Genomic DNA, 16,687 nt, shown 5'->3' with positions numbered 1-16,687 from the left:
CAATGGCGGCCACTACTAAGTTTTAATATTACTTTTATTAATCTTTCTGGGTCACAAACGTAACTTTTAACAAAGTAGCCGTGTAAACTTTAAATATCTGTTTGGTTTATCAAGACATCGCATATTTGGAAAAGTGCTCCAATGTTTTCGGAGACGTCTGTTACTCACCCGCTCAATAGCTAGCCGGGGGGGTCAATGGTCACTCGAGCCGGCGGGAGCAGCGAACTCCTGGCTTCATCATTTTCAGACCCCTGCTGTCTTTCGCTAATCAGGTTAAACATGATGTATAAGTCACTCAGATAACTGGCTTTTTTCGGTGTGTTATTTGTTTTGGAGTAAATCGGTTTGGCTGAGATCAAAGTTATTAGATTAGATTAAATTTAAAAAAATAAACAAATAAATAATAAATAATATTAAAATAAAAAAAAAAACTTTATGAATCCATTGGGTGGGTTCCTCCGGGATTTTCACAGAGCTGAATAAAACATCAAACAGTGTGTGAGACGGTCGAGAATTTACGCCAGTGTCCTGATATATTTTAGACAGCAAGGAGCAGACGGCTGAGTTTATTAAACTCCACTGAAACAGCGGTGACGCAAATCTGAAGGCTAGACTGTCCCATTTCATAGCCTCGCACTTCCGGCCTTCTCAGTGTTCGAAGGACCTGGCCCACACAGACCACAGTCCTCTGAAGGATGCGGCCTTCGTTTTGGGATACAGCTACTGTAAAGCTGGAGGATGAATGCTAACTTTTTTCCACTCAATAAAAGTTAACGTGAGGGTTCCCGATGGTTAGGGGCAAATGCAATCGCATGGCAGGATGCTGTAAACGGACCAAACTTCAGTCAGGAGAACAACTGAGATAATCCATCCACAATACGAGGTTAGTCATTAATATACTGCAACAACATGGGAATAGAGCAGCTGCCAGAGAATTCAACATTAATGTCTCAATGGTACAGAAGTGGAGGAAGCAAGAAGAGTTAGTTAAGTTAACTTATCTGACAGTTTTGTTTCGGTTAATGCACCTTATAATCCAGTGCACCTTATGGTCCGAAAAATACGGTATATATAGAAGCCAACCGCCACACAAAAATAGTCGCACAAAATGGTTTCACATCAACTTGTCAGATGTCACTGGCAATTCAGGGATGTGCTCAGGGTGTGCTTTGGTGCAGTAGGCACCAACCATAACATCATCAGACACACAAGATTACAGTTCACTTTTGCAGAGCAAAGTCCTCAACTGGAGGGTGAAGAGCTGGTGATAGAGCTAGTTAGCCCGCAACCATAGTTCCAGTCTTATGTTTTGGTTTTATGTGATGAAATGTTTCCTTAACAACTGCTTTTTACTTTTTCTTATGTGGTTAGGTTTAGGCACCAAAACTAAATGGTTAGGAAACCTTACAGTTCTCTGACATTCTGGAATCCTGGCATGAGGAGTTTTCTATTGGTAAAGTAGACTCATTTTATTAATTAGAAAACCTTGAAAAAGAAAATGGAACCGCAAAGAATAGACTGTTTGCTTTGTCTTAATATTGGTGTGATCTGTTCGACTAAACTTGGAGTCAAATGGAGAATCAGGTGTTTAAAGGTGGAAAGAGTATCAGTTGCCCTTTACATCTTTTAGAGTTTAGCACAAACTGCAGTTTCTAGCTCAGGAAACTGAATAATGCATTTTCCTGCCTTCTTGATCAAACTTTCACATTAACTTGTAGAATCATGAAATGGATCACAATTGGACACCATAATGTTCACCCATTTGGATTGTAGCCTACTCACATACTATATTTTTTAGCAATGTACCACCAAAGTAGGACATGTAGGGGATATCTTTCCCTTACTATATGAACACACAGATGCAGGAATGCTTCTGAGATAAAGACAGGGGGATGTTTATCTTATAGTCTTTATTCTTATTTTGAAAATAGGAATATAATTATAAGATCATGCAGCTACTGAATTGCTCAAAATGTAATTATCCTCACCACACACATAAAGTATTGTGATTTCAGCCATCGGTGGCCTCACGGCATCTCCTCCACTCAATACTGACTTTGTGAAAGTTGAGAAACATTTGACTCAACATGACAGAGATCTGGTTAGCAGGTTAGAAGATTCCTGGGCCAGGCCTTTTCTCTGTGGAGTTTCCATGATCTCCCTGTGCCTGCTAGGTAGTCTGACTTTCTCCCACAATGCAATGCTTGTTAGTTTAATTGGTGATTCTAAATTGGCCTTTGGTGTAAACGTAAAAGACTGTGTCTCTCTGTGTTTGCACTGAGCCAGACTGGTAAACTGCCTTTTGCTGTATGCCAGATGTATGAGTTGGATAAGTGTTTTGGAAAATTGATAGATGGCATAAAATCCTCACACAATAAGAAACTGGGACTACTTGTTTAAGTGATTTCCTAAAAAAGCTGACAGATAATGTTCTGACGACCTGATCATATAATTTGTGTAGCCATAAATAGACGCCTGACTACATTTAGTAACATTAAAAAACGAAACATTATCATCAGTGTGTAAATATCAAGTCTGGCAAAGCAGAAAGAAAAATCAACATTCCTTTACCCTCACGATTGCCACTGAACTTTGTTTTCATCTTTCTCTTATGAATGTTGCCTTCAAACATTGCCAATTAAACTAATTGAATCCTGACAATTATTCCAGCGTACAGGCATTTGGGTTGTAATCCTAGATTCCCAATGTCTCTAAGTTAACACAGCATATTATGATATATTTGGTTGAGCAGGTGTAATGAGTCTGTTAAAGAGTCTGCATGTCATGATGACCTCTTTAATTCATTTTAGTCAGGGCAAAGCTAATTCAATCCACCTTATTACAGCTTCTTTATGCAATTATCCCATGCCCCCGTTCACTGATGGGCCAGCATAGAAGCAGTGGATTGGACAGCAAGCTTACTAACCCGTAGAGACCTATAACATAAAACAATGCAGAGTAACTTCTCATAACGTTAGCAAACTGGAATGACAAAAAGGAAATGACTGTGTGGCAAAACATACTCCAGAGACGAGCCTTTTTTTCCCCCCCTCAAGTAATCCGCTGTGAAATTTCACTTGATCAGGACATCAGAATCAATTACATCCTCATATAAACAAGAGCATTAACTCTGGAGCACATTAGCATCCCATTAATCACTCTCAACTTTAAAAGTGGTCGAGAAACAGCTAGTGTACCTTGAAGTGACTGGCACGGCGTATCCATGGTGCTGCCTGCCAATAATATGTTATCAAAGAGCGCGCAATTAACCTCCAGCATGGTGGACAATACACAGAGTAGAATGTGTCCACATAAAGGACACAAACACTGGACTCGATCTCTTCAAAAGCCACTTCAGACATTACAAAATCCTGCTTTTTGTCGCCTGCTGTTTTAACTATAAAGCAAATACATCACATAAAGCAGACCGTGAATAGCTCCCAGCGGAAAAAAATCTGATTGTGTAAGTTTGGATAAATTAACCTGTAACATCTGAGTGCAGTGTGGGCGAAGCAGACGCAGTAAGCACAAAGGTAGAGACAGAGATAAAGACTGAGATGAACCTGTGGAGATAAGCTTTTTTATTACAAAGCAAATCCCAACAAATAATCATCACTGCCTGTGGATTTTGGCAAGATCCGAATAATCATTCCCAACCCCCAACCTCAGGCACGATCATCTACGTTTTAGAACAGCTCCAAATAGCCCTTACTCTCACCGAGCTGACCACCAGCACAGACATGCTGAAAGGTCAGAGAGGGACACAAACATCTCTTTAAACTCTTTCTGTATGGAGTCTTTCTGCAATACGTGAGCAATTTCCCACGTCACCAGCACCAAAGCCCACCCATAATTAATGATTTCAATCATCTTTAAAACTTCTAATAGTATTATTATGATGGTATTAACAAGTGCTTTAAGACCACACTGCACTTTGTAACTTTCATGCAGAAGTCTCAAACTGTAGGATACTCACTAGAATTTGCCATAAGGCCAAACTGAGCAATAAGATCATTGATCAGGGGTGAGACTAGGAACCCACCTGTCACTCCAAAGCTGCTTCTAAAGTCCTCTGTAGAGATGTGAGCCAAAGCAAAGACTATCCAAGAAGCACTATGTCAATCAGGGCTGTGTCTTTGAGTGCATAGATTGGAACCACTCAAAGTAAAAGCCACATAGCAATCTGTTTGGTGTTTGTAAAAGACTCTGAAACATAGTGGTGGCAGCACTGTGTATGGGACTGAGTCTCAGATGAAGGGACAAGGAGACAGAAGGATATTTCCCTGTATTTAACTCTTGGGCAGATTTGTCCAAGAATGGAGCAACACAAGATTAAGGCAATGGTTCAGCAAACCCTATAGAACATCTGTGAATACAACTGAAGATCTGAGTTCACAAAATAGAATTTTGTTAATAGAGTGCAACATGACAGTTGCCTCAAAGTGCTGTATATTGTCATGTAAAGACTTTACATTATAAATACAGAGAAAACCCCAACAACCGGATGACGCCCTATGAGCAAGCACTTAAACGTTAAAGAAATCTGAAGACATGTTTGTCATTATCATTGGTTGAAATTGAATATACAATGCTATATGTGCACGATATGAGAAAAGATCTGGATACTGGTTACATCCCAGGAACTTGGATCTAGAGATCAGTTAATCGCCCACACTTGGGAAAACTCTCTAACCTCGACTGGTTAGAGAGTGGCTGCGAGAGGTTGCTTACTGTCACTTGGCGAAAATGATAAAACTGGTTGAAAGCAGTATACAGTAATGCACCAAAAACCTCCTTGTGATTGCTTTGGTCACAGATTCCCTATAATTTGTATGGAAGGCGCCAACTTGTCTACAGACACTGGCCAAATATTCACTAAGTGGTAGCTGAACTGTGTGACACGAACTGGAAACGTTCGCCTTCAAAGTTGCAAAGTTTCAAAGTCTGAAACATGTTGATTGCAGTGGGAAGGCACAACTTTTCCTCTCAGTTTCTGGTTTGTGTTACGCTTTTCCCAGGTTTCACTAGCACTCAGTGGTTAGTTAGCAAATGTTTGCAGAGTACAAGTAAGGCTCTTTTATTGGCAACTATAAGCTTGCGTAGACAACTACAACCAACTAGCAGGGGAATAGATATTTTTCCGTGATGGCTGGAAGTTGGCTGTGTTTCACGACGAAACCTCTAAGCCTCTGTTACTGAAACCTAAGCAATCCTGCTTGGTGTGCTACCCCCAGCTGGTCTTTCTGGAAGGCAGATGTCCAACTGATAGAAACTACATACCAAAATAAAGCAAACATTCTGGTACGCAGTGGAGTATTTTATATAACCTGTAATGAAGTATCTACATTTCATGTACATTGCAAAAGTGGCATTTTATATTGGTGTTTTTTTAAATAGAGCTTTTTTCTAATTCAATACTTTGTTCTGTATTTGCAAAATACTTGAATTGCTTTTTAAGTTGCATCAGTTAAGCAAACTAGATTTTACCCCTAGAGTGGCTTTGTTATAGGTCAGCGATTTATATAATTGATGTAATTTCTATATATGGTTAAGAAAGTTCTACATAGATTCATAAGCTATGTCATCAGCCTAAGCTTTGTTTAGGCCCTACAGGTTTGTCAGTACTCTGTCAAACATGTAAATTAGAGGCAAAAAAATAGCATCGCTCTAACAGCCAATCATTAGAGCTAACTTCTGTGGAATCTACTCTCATGGTGTTTACACTACAGCAGTGTTGTCCAACTGAGTGAGTGGACTGCCCTGATCAGATGCAGGAACAATCAATTATGAATGCAGGCAGATTCCTCAGATAATTGCATGTGGCTCCCTTTTGACCTCCAGTGTTGTCAGCAGCGAGTCCCCACCACAGCAAACTGCCTCCGTGATGACAGCTGGCACAATCTACTTACATTACATTTGAGCTGCAGGAGCCATGGCGTGACACAATCATGTTCACTATGTAAGCATAAACATAGATATATGTAAAACCTCACGTGTAAAGGCATACGTAAGACGATACATACATTTGGAGACAAGCTCGTGAACACAAATACACTGAACATGTGCACACGGTGGATCTGTCCTGAGGCTTATAAAGCTAAAAAGAAAAAAGAAAAAAAAAAGCAGCATAGATTTGAAATGAAATACCCCGAGGACACATGTTTGCTTTGTCATGCACGGGACAATCAGAGCAAGCGATGTAGTTGTAGACAATGATGATGCACTTACTTTCACTCTGCTGTCACAGAGTCTCCCAGAGCCATCTTTACAGAGATTTCCCAGTGAAGATAGTGTTATGTAACAGCGGCGGTGGACCCTGCTGTTCATATTACTAATGCCTCACACTGTGGCGGGGTCACGTGCCTTATCCAGGCCACATCCAGACGCCAACGGCAGCCGTGTTCCAGCTGTTACTATAGCCTATAGCTTTAGTCACTCAGGACCATGCTGAACCATGCTCCTCTCACAATCCTACATCCCAAGTGCTAAGCACGTTAAGCACCTTAGACCATTTCTATCTGTTTTTCTCCAATACCACCACTGGAGGCAATTCTTCATATTAGTTAGTATTAGTAAAGCGCTATACAAATACAGGCCATTTACCATTTTAGTAATGCTATTGGGCTTATCCACAAAACTATACACCGATTGTATAATGATACACAAAATTCACAGTTCACATGGTTTCAAAATTATTTTGTACAATGGTGCAGCAAGTCTGCTCACACATTGTGTGAAACACTCACTGAACTAGAAGTTAGGTAATAGCATACCTTTTGTTAAAGAAAGAATAAACACAGACCAAACCATTTGAGCCACACACACCTCACCCTATCATTCCAAAGCATTGATTAGTAATGTTTTACGATGCTTTTAAACACTAGCTACAAACCACAAGCTAGCTTTTTTATCTTATTAGCCTACATTTGTTGACATGAACAGCCAGAGAGTTAGCAAAACAGAAGGAAATTTAAAACCAGACATGTCATGACTTAACATTGTTTTATTCCATCACTCAGACAATATCCCACCACTTGTGTTCCATAATTACAGTAAACTAAATCATTCAATGCTATCTTTCCACACAACCAGCAGTGAAGACGTGCTTTGTCCAAAGTAGTGAGAGTTGAACGTAGATGGTTTTAAACATGGATAAACCATCCAGAAAAATTAAACCTTTGCAGAAATTCTATTTGAAGACCATCAGATGGCGATAATTGTGGTTGCAAAAGCGTTCTGGTCCAGTTTATATGGAAAACGTGTTCCAGACTTGATGTCTGTAAACATCTGCTTAATGAGTTCATGGGCTCAGTCACTCATTTTGAGTGATATTCAATAAAAAAAATGTATGTCTTTCACACGTTTCAAAAAGTTTATCTGTGCTCACTGGCTACCAGGTGTCATACCCGTCATTAGCCAATGAGCTAACAGCTGACAGTCAGTCCTCCAGTTTTTTGAAACCAAGATGCAGATGCTGAAAACTTTCATTTCAAGTGGTTGACATTACAATAGCTATGTCCGCTTTTTATACTGACTATGAGTCTATGTCAAACAGCTGTCCTTACTTTGGCACAGTATGCAGCACTGTGGGTGGAAAGTGCAGTCTTACCCTCTGGCACCACAGGGAACAACAACTTTTCTGGTGAAGATAAAGTTTTGCATTTTTTAATTCTTCACAAACAGACAGCTGATAATGTTGTTTTTCCCCCCCTAAGCAGTTATTAATTTTACATTTGACTTGCTACAGTTGAATTTTATTGTTGTTGTTTTTTTAGTTTTTGATTATATAATTAATGCTAGTTTGATTGTTAGCCTTACAAAGTGTACAAATGTGTTACCTGGTAAGATAGAGGGAAAAAAAGTATAATTCAATCAGGCAACAATATTTTCTTAAGAAGAGAATACATCTCTTTGCCATGAGCTTTTTAACTTTGCAGTTGCAATAAAATGTTATAAAACACCCTAAAGGAAAGAGAAAATCCCACCGAGCTTAATCTGTGTACTTTAATGGATCAAAAGTGCATTTGTATGCAAAACCCACAACTCAGAACTTTACTGTTTTCATTCATTCTCTGTGCTCTCAGCAAAAGAGTCTTTATATGCATGTAGCAGATTGAATACAGATTAGCTTATGAGAATCTTGACACATTAGTAAAGCAGCAAAGCAAGTACATATTGTCCCCGGTATAATTAAAATATAATTTTACTTAATTAATGTTTAGTAATTCATTAAAATTATATTTAGTACTTGAATTGTTTTCATTTAAAAAACAGTCATTACATCACTACTAAACTCATTAAACTGCTCTTCGGTTTTATTCATGTGCCATTAAGGCAAGCACCAAATTAATTTTTCTAATTCACATTCAGTATTCTCTCTGAGTCAAAATAAATAAAAATGTTTGAACCCCTAGCATGTTTCACCACACCCATTTGCTGCGTATGCAAATATTATCTGACCCTGGGGCTAGGTTTAAAGGAAAAAAAAAAAAAAGTACACTTCCTCCCACCACCACCAGCACCCTACTGCCACTCCTCTAGGAATCTACTCCGTGGACAGCACGCAAATTTTTGGTTTGAAATATGAAAACTTGCCTCCGGTGCATAGTGAGGATAAAAGTCCCTCTGCTGCCAGCAAAGGGATCGCCAGCGAAATGATGAATGGCCATGTCTGCTTGTCGAGGTGGACAGGAGGAGCTACGGCACGGATGGGAGTTTGGCGTCAGAGTACTCTCTCATACCCAAGGTGTGAATCGAGACTGACAGTTCTAATTCTGGAAACACTGCAAATGAGTGACCTTGGGAGGCACTCGTGCATTCATGCACAGATACACATAAAATATTTTCTCGCAGTAAAAATCATAATACATCCCTGTATGTCCGCTGCCAATGCTGCAATCTGCTACAGCCAATGCAATATGCAGAAATAGTTTTACCCCTTGCATATTTACACTGTACCCATTTATAATGGACAAACATACACACCGTATCATCTTTCAGCTATGAAACACACACACGCAGCCACACAGACAGTATACACTGTTATCTTAACGAAAACAATGGATAATCTGAGCAAATATTTGGTAAAACCCATTCAAGCAAATGCATCCATTTCAGTTGAATGCTTTTTCCAATTAGTATTCCTATCTCCACTTCACTGACATAAGTTCAGCAATCCTACTAGTTTCCTTAACCTAAAGCTAAACACACCTCCTCTGCATATACAATCTACAGAAAACATCTCCTGACAGGCATGGCAGTGACAGCTGGGACCAACGTCAAGCCCAAAGACCATGTTATATCACACACACTGACCATAAACACACTGCTCCAGCTATGCTAAGGTAAGTGTACGCTTTAAACATGTTTCCCCATCAGGTCACCAACAACACAGAAAAAAAATAAGCATGAATCCTCACTGCATGCAAATGATGCTTAATGTCCTCTGGCTCTTCACCGTGCTGTCAAACCTACACTCCTGGGCAGAGCAGCTCAAAACATGCTGATCCATCTCCAAGACATGCATAAGAGGGTAGACGGTTATGAGTGTGTAAGAGGCAGTGGGTTGCATTTCAATTATGTTTGCCACTAAGAGATATTATGATCATCCACCAGCAGCAGCATCAGCAGCAGCAGCATCAGCATCAGCATAGGAAGCCTGCAGCAGAGTCAGTGCAACAATCCGCGGCTCGGAAAAACATACACAGCTTGACAGCCAACAGTAGATTGGTACACTACCTTAGCAGAAAGGGCCGACGAGGAAATGGCAGGTGTCTCCTACTGTGTCGAAAGGAAAGAGAAGCAGCCGGCAGCAGGACCAGGACGATGTAGCATAAAATGGTTCATCAATGCTCGGCAGAAAGAGGCACAGCCAGGCAGCGCAGGCAGAGAGAGAGAGAGAGAGAGAGGGACAGCCAGCGAGCATCATTCAGTTCACACTATCGTGGCTGTGCAGCAGAGCACACACATCAACACGCCCCCTTCCTCTCTCTCCTTCTCTCGCTCTCTCTCACTTTCTCTCTCACACACACATGCACGCACGCTTAGTCACACAGACACGCACGCTGGGGTGCAGAGGCAGTGCAGTGTGCAGTGGTGCCGAGCAGTGCACCTTCTCCACGATGTCTTTTGGTCCTCTTTAATCAGGACCGTCTCTGTCCTGTTCTCTGCAGTCACAGACAATTCTGTCAATAAACGCTGCCAGCGGCGTGCTGTATCCTACTGCCCGCTCACCTAACCAGCCACTGATGAGTAGCCATGATTGAAGCTGGCAAGGTCATGCAAGGTTCTCTGACATCCCCAGCTCCAGTGCTCCCAGCTTTGTGGCACTACCTCCCAGCTACTGTATTTCTTTTGCAAGCTAATACAGGAGCACCGCCTTTCCTCATCATGGGTCATCATGCCACAGAGGCTGCCCAGCGGCTCGACAAAGCCTCACTCGCTGTCAAGTTGGGCAAGACCAATCAGCTGTCATAAACAGCAGCAATACCGCGGCCGTCCAATCGCAGATCGGGAAATCAAGTGCACAGGGGTATTAAAGGGGATTATTTGGGTCATCCTGGGTTTTTTTACTACAGGGAGATGTGGAGGATAGCAGCACAGCATGTGTGGTGTGGCTGCCCTCTGTGGCTGACAGTGGTGCTGCACTCTGTTATGGGAAAAGGAGAAGCGGGAAGAGCAGGGCCCAAAACGACTTCCCTCAACATTGATGCTTAGCAACTACAGCAGGCTCTTACCTCCTGTCTTGGGGCCTCCCTCCCCCTACGGCGGGACCCTCGCTGCAATCCCAATCGACAGACTATTTATCACAGCATCTGTTTAAGACTCAAGGCAACCACGACACAAGCAATTGTCAACCGTTCCCACACGTGTCCTCTGACTGTGTGTAAACACTAAATGGGGAGGTGCTTAGTTCTGATAATAAGCAGGAAGTACTGTTCAGTATAGCACACCTTTATAGGTAACTGTAGATCTCACCAAAGTAGGACTTCTAAGTGTGATTTTACCCTGTTTTTCCACAGATGTAAATGCTACAAATACATTTAAAATGTCTGTCTCCATCACACCGAAGCTCTACAGGTAGACACAGCATTTAAATAAAACAATTAACTGTTACGGACTAGAGGTAAACTGTGTCTATTAAACTATTTGGAAGCACAGTATTTTCTCATCCCCGGGGAGGGCAAAGCTGTACAGGGTACGTCAAATTGTTCGCTTATTTTATTCTTGAAATAATGATTCAGTGGATGCCTGCCTACCTTAGAATGTTAAAGAGAACCAAACCTGGGCAGACAGCTGTCAAAAGCTGTCAGAAGGCAGAACAGCAGCTCCAGGCCTGCCTGCGCCCAGCTTACTGAGACACATTCGGAGGTGTGAACAACTGTTTTGGCATTCCCTTTTGTGAAGAGTTCGGAATATTATTCAAAAACTGTGCAACAAATAGAACACGGAGAGCTCAGCTTTTGCACGGAGATGATTTGGATACGCCGATGGGGTCAGACAATATTCACCAGAAAATAACTCATAACGTGCATATGACAAAGAGGTAGAGGTCAGATTGCAGTTATTTCTTCGACATTTCAAAAGGGGGAGGAAAAATACAGGTTTCAGTTGCTACAGGCCACTACACTGACTTCAGTCATATTAAAGTGCTCCAGGTCCTGCCCTGCCTCCTGCTGTTTGCCTGTAGCACGAACTACCCTGATGCTATCTACGTCACCCTCCTCTGAACACTTGCATTGCTCTTGTTATTATGTCGGACCCTTATGTAAACATTTTAGACATTTTCAAAAGAACTGTCCATGTATGGATTGTGGGTTTCCTTTTGAGGCTTGTAGACAATGGCTGTGAATACAAACCCCTACAAGGTTCTCTGCAGGTGCCTGAATGAGCTTGCCATTCTCATCTCTTATTACCTCTATAAGTAAATTACTGCACCTGCAGGGTGCAGTTAGGCTATTTGCTTTAATCAAGCAAATAGCCTAACTTTGTGAACACCAGTCATGCAACACGCTGAAGAGATCGTGTGCTGACGATAGAAGTATCACAACATAGTTCTCATCAGATGTTACCACTTTGCTTTTTCAAGCTATGTTAATTTACATCATACACCTGCCACAGGCTCCAGCAGCTGGAACTGGAAGATGGTTTGAGTATATCGCTATCACTAACAGTTACTATCATAATAGTTTCTTTCCAACTGTGTCGTTTTTAACTCATTCCAGCAAGACTGATACAGAAGCACAAATACAGGCAGGAGTTTCAGGGGTTTTCCTGGTTTAGAGTGGGCCTTTCTGGGTAACAGTAAGCATAAACCTATTTTAACACAAGCCTCAGTATTTCATATACTGTATTTCTGACCATTTAATGATCAAAAACTATTGAAATTGGCATACCAAATACAATAACTATTTAAAAAATATTTTACTAGAATGATTTTCCTTTGGCTCCTGGTAAAAGCTTTGAGGGCTCATAAAATTCCCCTATACAGGAAAAATTTAATAATAATGGATTGGATTTATATAGCACTTTTCAAGGCACCCAAAGCGCTTTACAATGCCACTATTCATTCACTCACTGGTGGAAGCAAGCTACGGTTGTAGCCACAGCTGCCCTGGGGCAGACTGACAGAAGCGAGGCTGCCATAACGCGCCATCGGCCCCTCTGGCCAACGCCAGTAGGCAGTAGGGTAAAGTGTCTTGCCCAAGGACACAACGACCAGGACAGAGAGCCCGGGGATCGAACCGGCGACCTTCCGGTTACAGATACGCTGCCCAACCCCCTGAGCCACGGTCGCCCTTTTTTTTTAGATTTGCCATGTGATAATACAGAGTTTAGTGTGATTAGGGTCAAAGTACAAAACACAAAAAATAACTTTTCTGTCTCTGCGTTTAACTTGTGCTAGACTAATAATATGTCCCACGTCTACTGCGCTTCAGCCTAATCTCATCATCACACTCCTGTCCCTCTGCAAGCCTGGGTGATGGCTTATATCGACACTAGAGTAAAAACAGGACAGCAACCTCTTTTGTGATTTGGAAAAGTGGTGGCAATTGTATTCAATATTTTCATTCAGCAGCCTATTGCAAGTATTTGAGCATGAAACGTCCTCAAGTACTGGGCAACCAATCGCAAGGTGACTGCACAGGTCACCTGGTTCGAGGCAACCAATAATAGTTTTTGATATGCTGCAAACCTCCCTAGCATGACTGTAACATAAAGCTCCAGTGTAGATGGCCCCTGGTGACCACGGGTCCATAAGGAAGAATTGTATTACTAATCGAATGGCAAGTGTTTGCTAGAGGTAGCTTACTTTTGCTAGCTGACCAGTTTGACCTAGCAACAGTTTCTGCTGCACCAAAGATCTTGTGATTGCTTTGGTCACGAGCAGATTGCTGCAGTCACCTGTAGTTTGAATAGAAGATACCAACTTGTCTGCAAATACTCACCAACTACTTGCTAAGGAGCAGTGAAACTGAACCAGGTTGGTTGTCAACCTGTTTTTTCTTTTCTTTAAAGGTGAACCATGCAAATACAGGCAATTAGTGACGACCAATAACCTCCAGCAGTCACTCACCAACCACGCAAAAAATACATATTCTTCTGCAAACTAGCTCTAAGCCTGTGTGACAGAAGCCTAAATGTTGGAAAATTACTTTAGCCTTCATTTTGTATCGTCTAATTTAAAGAGTCTATGAATCTAGATGCTTAACTGATTATCTAGTTCAGGGCAGCAGGAGTGCTGCAACCTATCTCAATCTATCTGGGCAAGATCAAGGGTACACCCTGGATTGTCAGTTTATCGCAGCGAAAGCAACTGAGTACCCAACATTCAAAATGTTGAAAGTGACAATATTTAGTTTTTAAGAAAAATACATATGTTTATTTTGAATTGAATTTCAGCAATTATAGCACAAACAGCTGAAAAGACTGTGAATATCTTGTATTGGGATTTTTCCTCAAGAGTAAAGATGGGAATAGATTCAGACAGTCCAGGTGCTAAACTGATTTGCCAGCAGTCCAGACTTTTCACAATTTCAAAAGCATTTTGAAAAGAAAATTAAAAGGGAGCCTGAAACAGACAGAAAAATCAGAAAACATTTTACTTTTCCCAACTCAACCTATGTTGCAGAGACACTAAAAACTCTAGGAGTGGCCAAATCAACAATCCGTAGATTCTTAAAGAGAATGAACTCACTGGCCAACCCATCAACACCATAAGGCCTGAAAGAGCACCAAAGAAAATTAAAGTACGTCATGCTGTTTAGAAAAACTGTAATTCAATTCCATTCACATTGATTTTTAAAGTTAAAAGCTATATGGTGGTGTACAAAACAAATATTAATGGACCTAACTGTAGCTATCCATTTTAAGTCTATTTAATGAGCAGCAAGGACTACTTACGCTGTTATGTTGTTAATTTAATAGCTAAATATATGAGGCAAGACGATTATTAAGAGGTGCATATGGCTGAGTTTGTTAATAATAACCTCAGTGGCAGTCAAGAATCTTGTTTGAGGAGCGCGGGATGAGGTCAGATTATGGCTGCAGGCATCAACAAATTCTGATCCACAGTGTCCAGACACTGTTAAATCTTATTCACTGAAAGCTTAGCAACCAGCACACACTCAAACAGCACGCCACACTCACTTTATCCGTGCCTCTCACCCAGCTGTTCTTCTTTGCTCTGGCCAGCGTTCGTCTCTGGCTCCACACTACTTCCCGTTGAGACTGTCTCAGGAGTTTCTCCACCTTGCAAGTCTTATGGCAACCCATCGTCCCCTGCCAAATGGAAAAATAGATGTCAAGCAAAGTCTTGCATCAGTCACATTTCATCTCTTGCTTGGTACAAGCAATAACCTACCATGACAGAACAGTTTGCATGCTTCCCCAAGTGCTTGTCATGGTCAGCAGCGACGGATGATGATCTCCAGCATGTTCAGATTATAAATATCTGTATTCAACAGTTACATAATAATGGATTTGGATTATTGTTAGTACACACAGACAGAAAAGATGACACAGCTGCCACAGGAAATGCAAAATGCATAAAACTACACCTCTGTAATTGAAAAGTCGAGTCAATATATTTATATGCATTTCCTCTTATTATATGCACATAGAAAGTGTTAAAGGCTTTAAATATTAACTGTGGAAATCATAAAAAAAATATTAAGCTCAATTTTATTTTAGAGTGTATGCTGCATTAGGCTACAGTTTAAAATTCATGCTTTTCTCAAACTAAAATTGTGATTTACAGCAGCTGTGAACCTTAATGCGACTCCAGACTAAGTACACCCTGAAGTCTAACGGTCATGAGTTACTGCACAGTTTCCACTGTGTCATCTAGACCAGCGTGTTCCAGACCCAGAGTAGACTTATTAGCTGTGGACTTCTCCTTCCCTGACAGCTCCAATTCCAGTTAGACTCTAATATACTAAACGACAGTGCTGTGCAAAAGACTTGAGCCACCTTTGATTTCTTTATTTTTTTCCAGGAAAATGGGAAATAGATGCAGTGATTTATTCAAACAGGTGCAAACATACATGGAAATACAATATATAAGACACAAACAAAATTTACATAATTCTAATGAGTTTAAAAATCTGTATTTGGCATGAACACCTTTATTCTTCAGCACAGCCTAAACTCTAAATACATTAAACAGTCCTCAGGAAGAGTTTGCAGGTTTTGCAGTACATTCAAAGCTCTTCTTTGGGTGTTTCTGCCTTTTTTTTCTGTCCTCTGTCAAGATGATCCCACACTGCTTTAATAATATTGAAGTGCAGGCTCTGGGGAGGCCAATCCATGGCTGATAGTGTTAAATTGTGTGTTTGTCTATCCAGGTATGCTTTTACCACATTGGCAGAGTATTTGGGGCATATTGTATGGTGGATTAAAATCTAACAGTACTATTATACCTCCATAATTCCATTAATTTTGACCACATCCCCAACACCACTGGCTGAAACACAGCCCTAATTGATGACAGCACCTCCACTGTGGCTGTAGACACTCACTGTCACTCACCTGATCTCCTCTGTACAGTTTAATGATTTGAACTAAAATTTGGATGAATTACTCCATAAGACCTCTTGCCACTGACTTTGGTTCTTGTGTACTTACCTCTGACTTTTCTCCCTGTTTCTTTTCCTTAATAATGGCTTCTTGACAGCAACCCTTCCACTGAGATCATTTCTGATGAGGCTTCACTGAGCAGCAGATGAATCAACTGAAGGGTCAGAAGCATTGCTCAGGTCCTGTGTCAAATTCTTCCTGCATTTTTAACGCTTTCTTAAAGACATGAATTAGAGAAACTGCTCAGCTGCAGTGGATAACTTTTTAGCCTTGCTACTTTAGGTTTCTGTCTTGCACATGTCCAGCTTCCTCAAATATTTTAAGAACACACTGCATCCAGTGCTGAGACATGCCAAGCTGATTGCTCTTTGGGAATCATGTCGCACTCTTTCTTAAATTTGACGTCATACCAACCCACAGAGCTGGAGTCTTCTAGCCACTCTTGCTTAAGCCAAACTCAAAAAGGTTGCAAAAGCGTACGATATGATCCACGACCCTAACCTAATATTTACAAATGTGTGCAATGATTTGTAACTTTTGAGGACTGACAAATGCAAAGCAATCAAACCACACGTGAAACCATTTTACAAGTGTACGTACATCCAAACCT

General features: G+C 41.0%; 1 protein-coding gene across 6 annotated transcripts in view; it reads right to left on the bottom strand.

Moving 5' to 3' along the window:
• rimbp2b (RIMS binding protein 2b) overlaps window positions 1–16,457 on the bottom strand; it is a 110,689-nt gene extending 94,232 nt beyond the window's left edge. For 2 of the 6 annotated variants that reach the window (XM_085293765.1, XM_085293766.1), the window contains exons 1-3: window positions 16,126–16,457; window positions 14,864–14,953; window positions 14,650–14,781 (exon numbers count right to left, since the gene is read on the bottom strand). In XM_085293765.1, coding sequence (XP_085149891.1) covers window positions 14,650–14,781; window positions 14,864–14,866 — 135 coding nt within the window. In that variant the 5' untranslated portion in view covers window positions 14,867–14,953; window positions 16,126–16,457. Of the gene's footprint in view, window positions 1–9,738; window positions 10,404–14,649; window positions 14,782–14,863; window positions 14,954–16,125 lie in introns of those variants that run through there. The other 4 variants (XM_085293767.1, XM_085293760.1, XM_085293761.1 and 1 more) reach the window with 3 other exon arrangements.
• Window positions 16,458–16,687: the final 230 nt, after the last annotated feature.

This window comes from Mchenga conophoros, linkage group LG12 (assembly GCF_057382185.1).
Source record: "Mchenga conophoros isolate Kocher_MC1m ecotype Shallow Benthic linkage group LG12, M_conophoros_male_GT1.1, whole genome shotgun sequence".
Lineage (NCBI taxonomy): Eukaryota > Metazoa > Chordata > Actinopteri > Cichliformes > Cichlidae > Mchenga > Mchenga conophoros.
Note: the sequence above shows the minus strand (reverse complement) of the source record. Positions and strands in the feature narration are given on the sequence as shown.